General features: G+C 38.9%; 1 protein-coding gene across 1 annotated transcript; it reads left to right on the top strand.

The window, feature by feature from the left end:
- Positions 1-267: 267 nt before the first annotated feature.
- Positions 268-7168, top strand: zgc:153115 (uncharacterized protein LOC768186 homolog). Its single transcript, XM_034702474.1, has 2 exons — positions 268-1112; positions 3657-7168. Exons 1-2 carry the CDS (start codon positions 602-604, stop codon positions 3893-3895), a joined length of 750 nt encoding a protein of 249 aa, XP_034558365.1. The 5' UTR covers positions 268-601; the 3' UTR covers positions 3896-7168.
- Positions 7169-11731: the final 4563 nt, after the last annotated feature.

The raw sequence follows: 11731 nt of genomic DNA, 5'->3' as shown, positions 1-11731 counted from the left end.
ATTTCGGCAATATGTAGAGTCAATGTTATGTACAAGTGGTTTTATTTATTATTATTATTATTATTATTATTATTATTATTAATAATAATAATAATAATAATAATATTATTGTTATTTAGGCAATATGTAGAGTGAATATTCTGTACCAGTGGATTTTATTTTTTATTATTATTTAGGCAATATGTAGAGTGAATATTCTGTACCAGTAGTTCTATTCTAATGATTTGTGCACATGAACCCCGCAAATCCGTATTTAACGACAGGATTTGAACGCATCGTCAGTCCGGACCAGGGGGCGTAGGTTTGACCGGCTTCTCGGAGCTCAGACACAATGAACCGTCAGACGGTGAGAGGCACGCATGTGGGGCCGAGGACATTGACACACTTTTAGCACATTATCATTCTTATTTTGCACCTTTTCTTTGATTTACTTTGTAATTTACTAACTACTGATACACTGTATGGCGGTTACAAGGCTTGGCTGGAAACGGTTGCTTCGTCGAGTTTGATGAAAACGAGGTCTGGATCAGACAGCCGTTAGCCCCTCCTGGTGGATTTGGTCGTTATTTTTTTCCAAGCAAACAACACAAGGCAGATAACAATGTCGTTGACTGCTTCGTCTGATTATTTCGCCGCTGAGTGTCTGGTGTCGATATCCAGCGGTCCAGTCCTGCACAGACCCACCCCGGTCGCCCCCGCCAGTCAGCCTGCCCCGGTGGGCCTGCTCCCCGGGGAGCCCGACGGGTCGAATGAGGACAGGGAAGTGCGCGAGACGCTGAGGCTGGAGGGGGCCAACATGATGGCGGTGGCCGGTATCCTCACTGACCTGCACGTCAAGTTCCGCCCCATGTCGGCCTACTCGGAGAGCAGCAACTCCTCGTGCGGAGGAGAGAGCGGCTACACCACGTTGTCCGACCCCACCACCCCGACCATGACCCCCTCCGCCACGCCGGTGCCCGGACAGCAGCAGCAGCAGCAGCTGAGGGGGGGAGGAGGTGGAGGCGTGGGGGCCCCGCGCTCCCCAGTGAAGCGACACCAGTGTACTTTTGACGGATGCGACAGAGTTTACGGGAAATCGTCCCACCTGAAGGCACACATCCGGACACACACAGGTACGAGCACAACAACACTTCTCATGTTTGTAGCTAGCTAGAAATGTGAACACACACACTTCTTCTTCGTCTGCTTTGTCAGTGACTTACACGCCCATCTTGTCATGTTGTTAAAACACCATATCTGATAAATATGTGTTGTTTTTGTACTTTGGAGGATTATCAAATAGCAGCGTGGTGCTAATTCTTCCACGACTCGGTACAATAACGTGGTCAAACAAAGAGGGAAAGACCGAAAACTCCCCTTCCGAGGCTCTGACAAAGAAGTAAACTAACAAAAGAACTGGGCTGGACGTTATAACCGGTGACGAAGGTCTTCCTCCCGATGGATTTGCATATGAAATGAACGTAAGACGAAACCTTCACGTCGGGAGCAAAGAGTTCACTGTCGGTCGAAGCCTGTCCCGTAGATGTTAGGGGGAGCTGCTCCATGTGTTGGTGAAGTTTGTCTGAGGGCTCTTTGTATTTTGCAAAAGAGTAAAATCTGTATGTTCTGTGAAGAGTTAATTATTAATGCATAATTAGAAAAATCGTGGTGATTGCGTGGCAATTTAGTGTGATACACATTTTCTGTCAGTATTAAAAAATATCCAAAGCTTGATCCGTAAGGCAACTGGACTGGTACGAGTCCACTTACCTTACGGATCAAGTTTTGGATTACCATGACCTGGATGACTGAGAACCTTCACAGACTTATTAAAACACATCTAGAGGTAAAGCTCTGCTGCAGTGTATAATGTCAAATGTAGTACTTGGTGATCCACCCACCTGTTGGCGGAGCTCCACCACTCACTAAAAATGTGCACGTGATTTTTTTTTGCTCAGAATGAGGCGAATTGGTGCGTTCAGGGTCACTGAGCAGGCGCACACGGATTAAGGACAGGAAACGGCTGAAAGAAACGGTGGTGGGAACGCCCTCAAAAGAGTTCTGCAACAACAACGTGGCCTGGCTTTGTGATCTTGAAAATGGCACCGAGCATCCTACTCGCTTATCCTGGTTTTACTCATGTAGCCTCCCAGAGATTAAGGCTAGTGGTAGCTTAAGGGTGACTAATCTGGACCATCTAAATCCTGGTTATGTTTTGTCACGTATTTAACAATCTAGAGATGAGGGTTTTTGTCTTCACTATGTTTCATAAAAGTAATCCAGGCAGAAGATTTATCTCTCATCTGGGTATTTAACGTGTTTGAATTACAGTAGGATGGATTTGGGGCTTTAAAAAAAGTGTAAGCACATGGAAATCAACCTGAAAGCAGATTATTATTTTAGTTTCATGTAAAACACTAAACAAATTAGACTTTTAGAAGCTTGCTCGATACTTTTAATTGTCATTAATATGTGAGTATTACAGTGACATACTAAAAACACTGTACTAAACTCAACTTTATTTATACAGCATCTTTCATACATAAAAACATGCAGCCCAAAGTGCTTCACAGAATAACAGCGAGCCAGAAAACAACAGCAATTGTAAAATTATAAAAGGCATGATTATAAATAAAATACTTAAAAATAAAATAAAATCAATACAGTAAAATTAATAAAATAAGTAATAGTGGAAAGAAAAGTTAAACAATAAGGTAGCGTTAACAAGATCAGACAAATTCAAGAAATAAATAAATAATTAAATAAGATAATTAAATGTTAAAGCAATGATTCAAATAATAATAATGCAGTCCAGGGCTAAAAATAAGTTACTCCAAATTAAGAGCTAGATTAAAAAGGTAAGTCTTAAGTTTACTTTTAAAAACACCCAGAGAACTCCCTGTTCTGATGTCCAGAGGCAAATAGTTCCATAAAACAGAAAGCTCTCTGGCCGGTGGTTGTGTGAGACACGTGAGGAACATTTAAAAGGGAAGCATTCGAGGACCTCAGTGATCGGGCTGGAACATAAAATGACAGGAGATCAGTGATGTATGGATGAGCAAGGCTGTTAAGAGCTTTAAAAACAAGTAAAGTAACTTTAAAATCAATTCTAAAAGAATGGCATAACTGGCTGTATGGCAGCTATGCATGAACTTCTGATCATTGCAATTGAATAATTTGTCAATTTTCAATTAGTCAGTTGTTCTAAAATTAACCAGATGTCCTAATACTATGCAGCAGAAGTGCTAAATTTGCTAGTTTGACTGAATAATTTGGATTTGCAGTTTTTCATAGTGTTTTGTGATGGTTAATTGATTTTAGGGATTTTTAAGGCCTGTTGGCTAGATGAACAAATGGCTCTTTGAAGACCACTTCTCAGAAATTGTTCTCAGAACCGCAGTTCAAAATCAAACATTCAATATGAAAGAAACTCTCACATTAACGATGATAATAACGTAATAACAATGGCACAATAGCTCAGCTCAGTTGTATTTGAATTGAGTTCAAAGTGATTACTCAAGGGGATATGTTGTCTCTCTTTGTAGAGCTGTTAATATCATCATAAAAAATCCAGACTCTCATTTTTACATGACACCTATGACTTTGTCTTAAAACAGTGAATGTTGAACTGATATCGTGTTTAACAGTTGTCTTCTCTCTCTGCCTCCACACTACAGGTGAGAGGCCCTTCCCGTGTACCTGGCCTGAATGTGAGAAAAAGTTTGCCCGCTCTGACGAGCTCGCCCGCCACACTCGCACCCACACAGGGGAGAAACGCTTCCTGTGCCCACTGTGCGACAAGCGCTTCATGCGCAGCGACCACCTGATCAAGCATGCCCGCCGCCATCCCGACTTCCAGCCCTCCATGTTGGGACGCAACAAGGGCTCCTCTTCCAGCCTCAACATGCACCATTAGGATGGCCCCGAGTCGTGGAGCACAGAAGGTCACGGTGGTTTCAAGTCAACCAGCTACAATCAGATCCAATGATTAGGATTTGGCATATCTGTGCTGAACACAAAAAAATGTGCACATAACACACATACACAAGCCAACACACACAGAGCTGGATGTGAGGGGAATGTAGCCTCATCTCTCCATCCACATGAATGAGTCATGTGACCACTATCCACCTGCTCAACATAACTAGGGTTGGGTATCAAGACAGTTCTAAAGACCTGGTGATTTGTAAAAGAAATGTGCTTTTAGATTCCTCAAATCATTTCCTGAAAGCAAATTTTGGACCTACTTCTCGGCTTCTATTTACAATACTGGTTCCTTGTGTGTAAAAGCAGGTGTGTAATGTTTACAAAATGAAGCCAGGGAAAAGAGCCAGTCTAATATAGTAACACATTTATTCTAAAATGATGTCAGAATGCAGCATTTGAAGCCCTGTATGAGACAAGAGACACGAACAGGTGCAACCTTTTTATAATTCAAATGCATAGATGGGAAGATTTTTGGTTGGTCCATTAAATGCAGGACAGATTAAGGTACTACATCACATTGATGCAAAACAATTCTGTAAAACCATTTATGCCACAGAGCAGTCCTGTTGATTTGTAACATTACCCTCAGTGGCTCTAACACCATAGAAAGTAAAAAAACAGTGTTATCAATGGGACACAACAGAGAAGCTCCTTTTTCTTTTTTAACTATAAACATATCACAAAAATAGTTTGTTATCTATTACCTGTTTATGGCAGCCTAAATCGTATGAGAATAAATGTGTTTTTTGCATTTCAACATACTTGTTTTTCGTTTCTCACTCAGGATTTGATTGGATACGGAATCTTAAAGCAGATTTGATCCAGAAGTAGAAGCCCAACCCTATAAAAACCTCACTATCTCAACATGAAACACTTTCACAAATTGCAGGGATTTTTTTCACATTATCTGTAATAGTCTGCACATTCATCATCAGCCAAAATCCCCCTGTTTTCTTGTCCAGTTTGTAGATTGTTGTTGTGCTCTTAAGTACCATTTCTTTACCATGAGTAGCACAATGTTTGATGTTTGGTAGCGAGGCAGTGGCTTAGAAGTCTTTTATCTTTTTTTAATTATTATTCTAAGGCTTTGCTGATTCCATATAGAAGTTTTAGTGGTGATACATTCCTTTTATTTTTTATTGCATTAGTAACCATCAATGACGCAATTTGTTAATATTTTTCTTGTGTATTAACTGTAGATCAAATATAAATTTTGCCAGAAGGTGGCTCAAACTTCACTGTAGAAGAGCTGTTTGCACGGCAAGCCTCAGTCTAGATCACTCATTATCCATGAAATGCTGACACATAATACACAGTAGTATTATGTCTAATACTGATGCAAATGTATATAAGCTTTAAGCTTTTAATGTAGAAAAATGGCAATGCTACTAGCAGGAGAATTAATACTTGTGATGAATTGTAGTCCTTATATTAGGGGTAACAGTATACGCTTGATAGGATGGCATTGCCTGTGAGTGTCGGTGTGTATGTGCTTTTTATTTACTTTTTTTTTCTGACAGATCTGGAAGAAGTGTGTATGCAATTGTATCAAATATTTTGGGAAAAAAAGACATAAGTTAAGCTTGACTTTCAGCCTGCTGCCTTCAGAATAAAAGCGTTCATTACACTTGTCAGGACAGAAGAGTGCATTTCATGATCAGGGATTTCAGGTAAAAACAGTTTCAAATCTTGAAACAAAATCAGTGTAGAAACATTATATCAAGGAAATTCAGGAAATATGACATCAGAAGTCTCTATTGTGGTAGACATGTTGCAGTAACACAGGTGAAACCAATATAAAAAATAATGGCTCAGTTCTCTGAAGGTGTGTAAATAAACCAGCAGGATGAATACTATGAGGGTGGGAGACACTGGAGACGACACAGCCATTATAGGTACTATTTGTTACACTTGTGTTTAAGTCAACATGTTCATTGTGATGAGGAAATGTTAAAATGTTGGAAAGAATAGCAACTTTTTTTCAACATATGAATTAATCTCGAGAAAAAAAATGTTACCAAAATATTCTAACATCAGCCAAAAAGTCTAATACCACATGTTTTTCCACTCCAAAAAAACAATTTAGATATTTAGGCTGTATTTGAGTACACACAGTGTTGGTGTCTGATTGTAGAGAGCTTGGTTTTTTTCCTCCTGTTTCCACACTGTTTGTCCAGGTCACGGACACGTTCCTTTATCTCAGAGAAAAACACTTCTTCAGGAAAATCTTAAAGCCTTAAACTATGTCATAACTACTTTGCACCATGTTTACAGTTGAATCATTGTATAGGTTTATATGCCCACCTGTGGGCTCATGACAGATACTCATTATGCAATGCAGCACTTTTTTTCTTACAGTTGTGTTTGGCTGAATAGTGTAACTGCTTGCACTGTTACTATGCTTCTACGAGCGCGAGCACTGTGGAACTTTGCTAGTGTGTTGAGAACCAATGGTTTATAAAACTGCCTTTTTTGTCCAAGTGCTTCAGAGGGCGTGTTGAAAGAAACTGGCTAGTTGTTTTTTTATTTGATTTATTTTTTAGTGTGTGCTTAGTCATCCAGGCCATCTCTCACTGTGGAATTTGTGTTTGTTTTTGTTTGTTTTCTTCAAAGAAAAGTGCTGAATTTGTGTTTCCACATTGTTGTTTCTCTCCTCCACACTGAAGTCAAGGAAAAAAGTCGTCATCCATCTGTTGCACCATCCACATCGACATTTCCACTGTTGATCTCATTTTTTTGTGGGAGCTGTTCTCTTTGAAAATGTGTACACATTTCTTCTTCAGAGTTTCAATCTGTTTACGGTTTTGGGGTTGCTGCTGGCAGTAACCTTGAACGCTTGGACTGCTTAACAAAAGGGACACACTCTTGTTTTTTTTACTTCTTCAAATGGACATATTCTCTCATCACCTCTCATGGATGAGAGCATCTTCTCACACTGACTCTATCCGGGTCTAAAGCTATAAAATCACAATAAGAACATACCTCACTCATTTTGTTTGCGGTGTCTGTACAGAATCCATCCATACTGTCTCTCAGAAATATAAAGCCACTGAGCCTTGGATTTCAGAAATGTGTTTTTAATCACCTTAGATGGTCTGTTGTATATCCTTCCCTTCCTCATGTCTGAATATGCAAGATCACTACTACCTGTGTAGCAGAACTTCCTACTCCCTGCCTCCATGAAATCTGTTGCCATTGGACAGTAGCAAAATGTTCTACTGGTTAAATCAGTCCCTGTCTTCAGAGCCCATCAGGATTTTTAGGCACCAAGGGAAGCCTCAGTACGGGCTCAGGCAGAGGCTTCAAATAGGTAAAAATGAAAACCTCTAGGCTGTCACTTCACTGCAGATTTCAATTAAGAGCTCAGTCCAAATCTTTTTGTTCATATCCCTGAATGTGGTTTGATGTCAGACGAGCGTTATCCTCTTTGGATTTCATTGTTTTGCTGCGTCGCTGAGAAGAAAAATTACTGCTATGATTTCTCTTGTCACCACACTAATTCAGATATGCACATTGTACAGAAATGGATGTTTTTAAATTGATGCCTAATTTTTACATTAATGTAATTTTTAAAAACTCCTCTTATCAAAGCTTTAGTTACGGTAAAGAGGAGGATCTGTGGAACTAAATACTTGCTGCAACAAGCTGTTTTGATATTTATATTCTCAGGTGTCTTCAATTTTTTGAGCATTGGACTTTCAATATTTCCTGTTCAGCACCTAAGTACAAGCATGTTTTTATTTCTTTTTGTTACGCTGATTAATTTATTCCAAAAAAGTGTATCATTTGTGTGGTTTAATTATTCTTTCATAACTCATTTTGTGATATGGAACAATACTAATATTAAATGGTTCCATTGTTTGCTTGACATGAGAATACCATTGCTTTTTTTAAGAATAAAAATTTTAAGTTGATTGTCGCGCTCATGGTTTTGTTTGTGTTTTTGCCTCTGATTAACAAGGTTGTGCTGTCAACACACAAACTGAAAAACATGGTGGGATATTGACCCATTTTGGCCCAAGTGAGACGTGTGAGTGTCAGTTCTACATCATTAACAACGGCTTTAAAGAACATTAGGAAAGTTTTATTAACAAGTGTTTTGCTCGTTGCTAATTTTATTTTCTCATATACACACTAAATTGTTAGATTTCTTAGGTAGAAAATTATCCTGTAGTAACAAAAAAAGCTTACAATTAAAATGTCACACTTGAAATATTATTATAGAATGATAAATATTTGTGTCTCATCAAGGGCTGTTAACACGTTTCATCACGATGTGGTCTGAAATTAACATGTTGAAGCTAATTTGTCCCTTATGTCAACGGTCCCCAAAGTATGGGTCTGGACCCCCAGGGTGGTCGCGAGACACAAATGAGGGGTCGTGAGAGGTCTTCCAGAATGTTTTTTTTTCTTAATTATCTAAAAAAAGTACATTTTACCCTTTATAGTAAGAAAAATCGACAAAAAAATAGGAGGCTAAATTGAAATAAAATCTTGAAATTAGAAAGTGTAATGAGTTTTCTGCCTTTCTTTCTGCCAGATGATTCCTAAGTTTAGGGTTAGTGAACAGTTAATTATCAGAAGCATCAGTAGCAGTAGGTTAATTCATGAAGGCACAGGAAACACAGACACATGCTCATATAGGTAGACTAACTTTCTGCAGACCCGCTAAATGAAGCCACATTAAATCACTTTGAGGAATAGTGGGGGTCGCGAGTCTTTGGCACCAATATTTTGGGGGTCCAGGGGCTGAAAAGTTTGGGAACCAGTGCCTTACGTCACACTAGTTAAACCACTGCAGCTTCTTCCTGCTTCCCTCTGCCTCTGTAATAGAATAATGACACCACTTTGCTTTTGAATAGGCAAAAGTAATTTGCACTTTGTGTCCAATGGAATTAAAATATCACTGAAGTACTTCAAGATTGAGTTAACACCCATGAGCTAAGCATACAGGTGCAGCTCATCAGACTGATGTCAGCCTGTAATCAAATGAAAATCCACTATAATAATAAATAAAATGGTGTCATTGCATAACTTTTTTAGATATTAATCAGAAGATTGGCTATCTTATTATCTTAAAGAATTTGGCTGTACAAATATGCATAAACTTATTGATTGGTCTAAGTCTGCTCTGGTAGTTTTGGTTTGTTGGCTGGATTGCTGCATAATCAAACAAAGACACATGCTGGGTTCATATATGCTCATTTACAAGGCATGTGGTTAGGAAGTAACCATCAAACACCCTGATATTAGCTAAAAAGTTAAGGGCTTTAGATCTGGACTTGAAAGGGGCCTATGTAGTTTTTAAACCTAGTCTGTTCTGCTTCTTCAGTTATATTCTTAGGAGCTGAGAATTTGGGAACTACTTTTGGAAAATGTATTATTCTATATCAGTAAAAGTTAATTGCAGTATCTAATGGAGTATTGTAATTGGGTGTTAATATTATACATGTTTTTTAATATTGAGGTAAAATAACTAGTGTTCAGTCAGACCAGTGCCTCAGATCATTCAGACACATCTGGAACTGGAGGAGAACAAAGTGGATGTTCAATGAAACTGCACTGCATAACTTATAAAATAATGTGTACCACATCAAATCCCATCATTCCTTCTTCTTTGGGCTCATCTGTGCCGATTCTGTGAAAGCTCTATGTCAAGGAGATAAAGGGTTAGGCCATACATTTACATTTCACATGGGCAGTCCTTTGCTCTCACGGCCTAACCTGGCAGGTGGAAGCTCAAGCCCAAACAGGCTTCTCTGCCTGGCTCTGCCTTGCCTGTCCTCCTTCTAAAACTTCATTCACACTTGTTTCACTGTGAAGGGTGAGCTCTAACCTAACAAGACTTCTTGCCTTGGCTCTTCCTTCCTTGTCGTGTGTCTAACATCTCTCTTTTGCTGTTTTTCTCTTTTGGGTAAGGTGGTGTTTTCTGAAAGCTGGAACAAACTGTAGAGCCTTCCTGATGTGTCATGGGCCTAACATTGATTAAGGAAGGTGCCAACTTGACCATGTGATATGATAGGTAATATCAGTATTGTCAGGACCTGGAGCTGGCATAAACAAATTCAGGCTCTTGCGAAGGTGCCAATGCTATTGGTTGTGGTGGCTACTAGGAGCCATTAATTAGGCTATTAACAAGGTAAGATCACTGGGATAATGGCACAGTTTGGTTTGGGGGCTATCCCAAGTGAATGCTTGTCCTTTAGCTCTAGTATCTTATAAATCTTACATCAGTTTAACATCTTACTGATGTGAAATGGTCAAATAAGAGTGGGAGGACAGGAAAACAGAGGCAGTAGGCTTTCAGCGGAGGAGTGTGACATGTGACAGAACAGTGAGAGTGAAGTATATGCTCATACACTGCAAGGAAATACATTGAGGCAAGGCTGAAGATAGTGAGCTCTGAAAATGTCAATTACAGAGTCAAGTTCAGTAAATGCATAATTACAGGAAGAGTGCACTGAGTGATTCTGTCAGTGTGTGGGTGAAACTCTCCTCCTCCTCCTGCAGAGTGTGGTCTGGTTTAAAGGGAACTGCTAAATATCCATAATAGTTGAAAATGGTAGTCACACAAATTACTGTCTGTCCAGAAGTCACAAGTAATATGATTAAGATGTTATTAGTGAAATTAAGTCACAACTTTTTTATTCATTATCAGTGATAAGTCAATATCAATATGTGCTGGTACACTGTACCTTGTTTAAATTAAATAATAATGTCTATATAAGAAAAATGTACTTTAATAAAGCTGGTCTAATCATTAAAAGTCAACAAAATCAGAGAAGAAAGCAGGCATGCAGAAAACCCACTGTTGGATGGGGAGGGGGTGAGCAAAGACTGCATTTAAGAACTGGATGCTACCTCTGGTTTTAAGGCAATGCTGAAGTGCCTTAATCCTGCATTCTTTCTAATGACCAACAGAGGGCGACCCCATTCAATATGCAATGAGTCTGAATGATGAAGTTGATTTACTGCAACAATGCAGGGAACAGTGTACTAATGATTTCATGGTCTCGATTGCTAGTTAGAGTCAGTGGTGGACAAAGTACATGTCTTGATTACTTGAGTCAAAGTAAAGATCCTCCTGGTCAAATATTACTCAAATACAAGTGAAAGTTCTTCCCTCAAATTATGACTTGACTTAAAGTATTGGAGTACTTGCTTTTAATAATACTTCAGTATTCAAAGTATTTCTTTAAACATCTCAAAACGTATTTTCACAAAGCATGAGTGCAGTCAAGAATGCATGGGTGTACATTCTGCTATGTTATCTTTACCTAGAACTCATTACTTCATATCTAAAATGTATACCATGAAATATCCACAGTGACTAAGTTACTACAAGCACAGACAAGTTTAAAATGTTCATCTGGAATAAAATAAGTGTGTTAGCTACAGACCTTGTCATGCTTTCTGTTGTGTTGGAGGCCCTGCTGATCTGAGCATCTGAGAGAAAGAATACCTGAGGATCAGCAGAGAAGAGGCAGTCAGGTTTGAATGTATGAATCATTTCTATAAGGAAGGTGTGTACACGTGTGTTTCTCTACAGAATGGTACAGATGTTTATTTCCTTTCAATACAGGGCCATGTGCTACCCACTTAAGAGGCTGTCTGAGAACATCACTCAACATTATCTTAATCTCTTTTTCAATTATCTGTCCTTCTTATTCTCTCTCATTCTCTCTCTTCAGTAGTTTTGAGATAAAATAAAAATCATTCATACACCAAAAGTGTGACTGATTTCATTTGTTTTCTTAATATATGA

Source organism: Notolabrus celidotus, chromosome 15 (assembly GCF_009762535.1).
Source record: "Notolabrus celidotus isolate fNotCel1 chromosome 15, fNotCel1.pri, whole genome shotgun sequence".
NCBI lineage: Eukaryota > Metazoa > Chordata > Actinopteri > Labriformes > Labridae > Notolabrus > Notolabrus celidotus.
The sequence above is the reverse complement of the archived record's forward strand: the minus strand, read 5'-3'. Positions and strand labels throughout refer to the sequence as shown.

Bases quoted from the DNA above. Each gene is read 5' to 3' on its own strand.
- zgc:153115 (XM_034702474.1), top strand. From the start codon at position 602: ATGTCGTTGACTGCTTCGTCTGATTATTTCGCCGCTGAGTGTCTGGTG. The intron at 1,113-3,656 runs GTACGAGCACAA...TCCACACTACAG, and splicing joins ACACATCCGGACACACACAG to GTGAGAGGCCCTTCCCGTGT.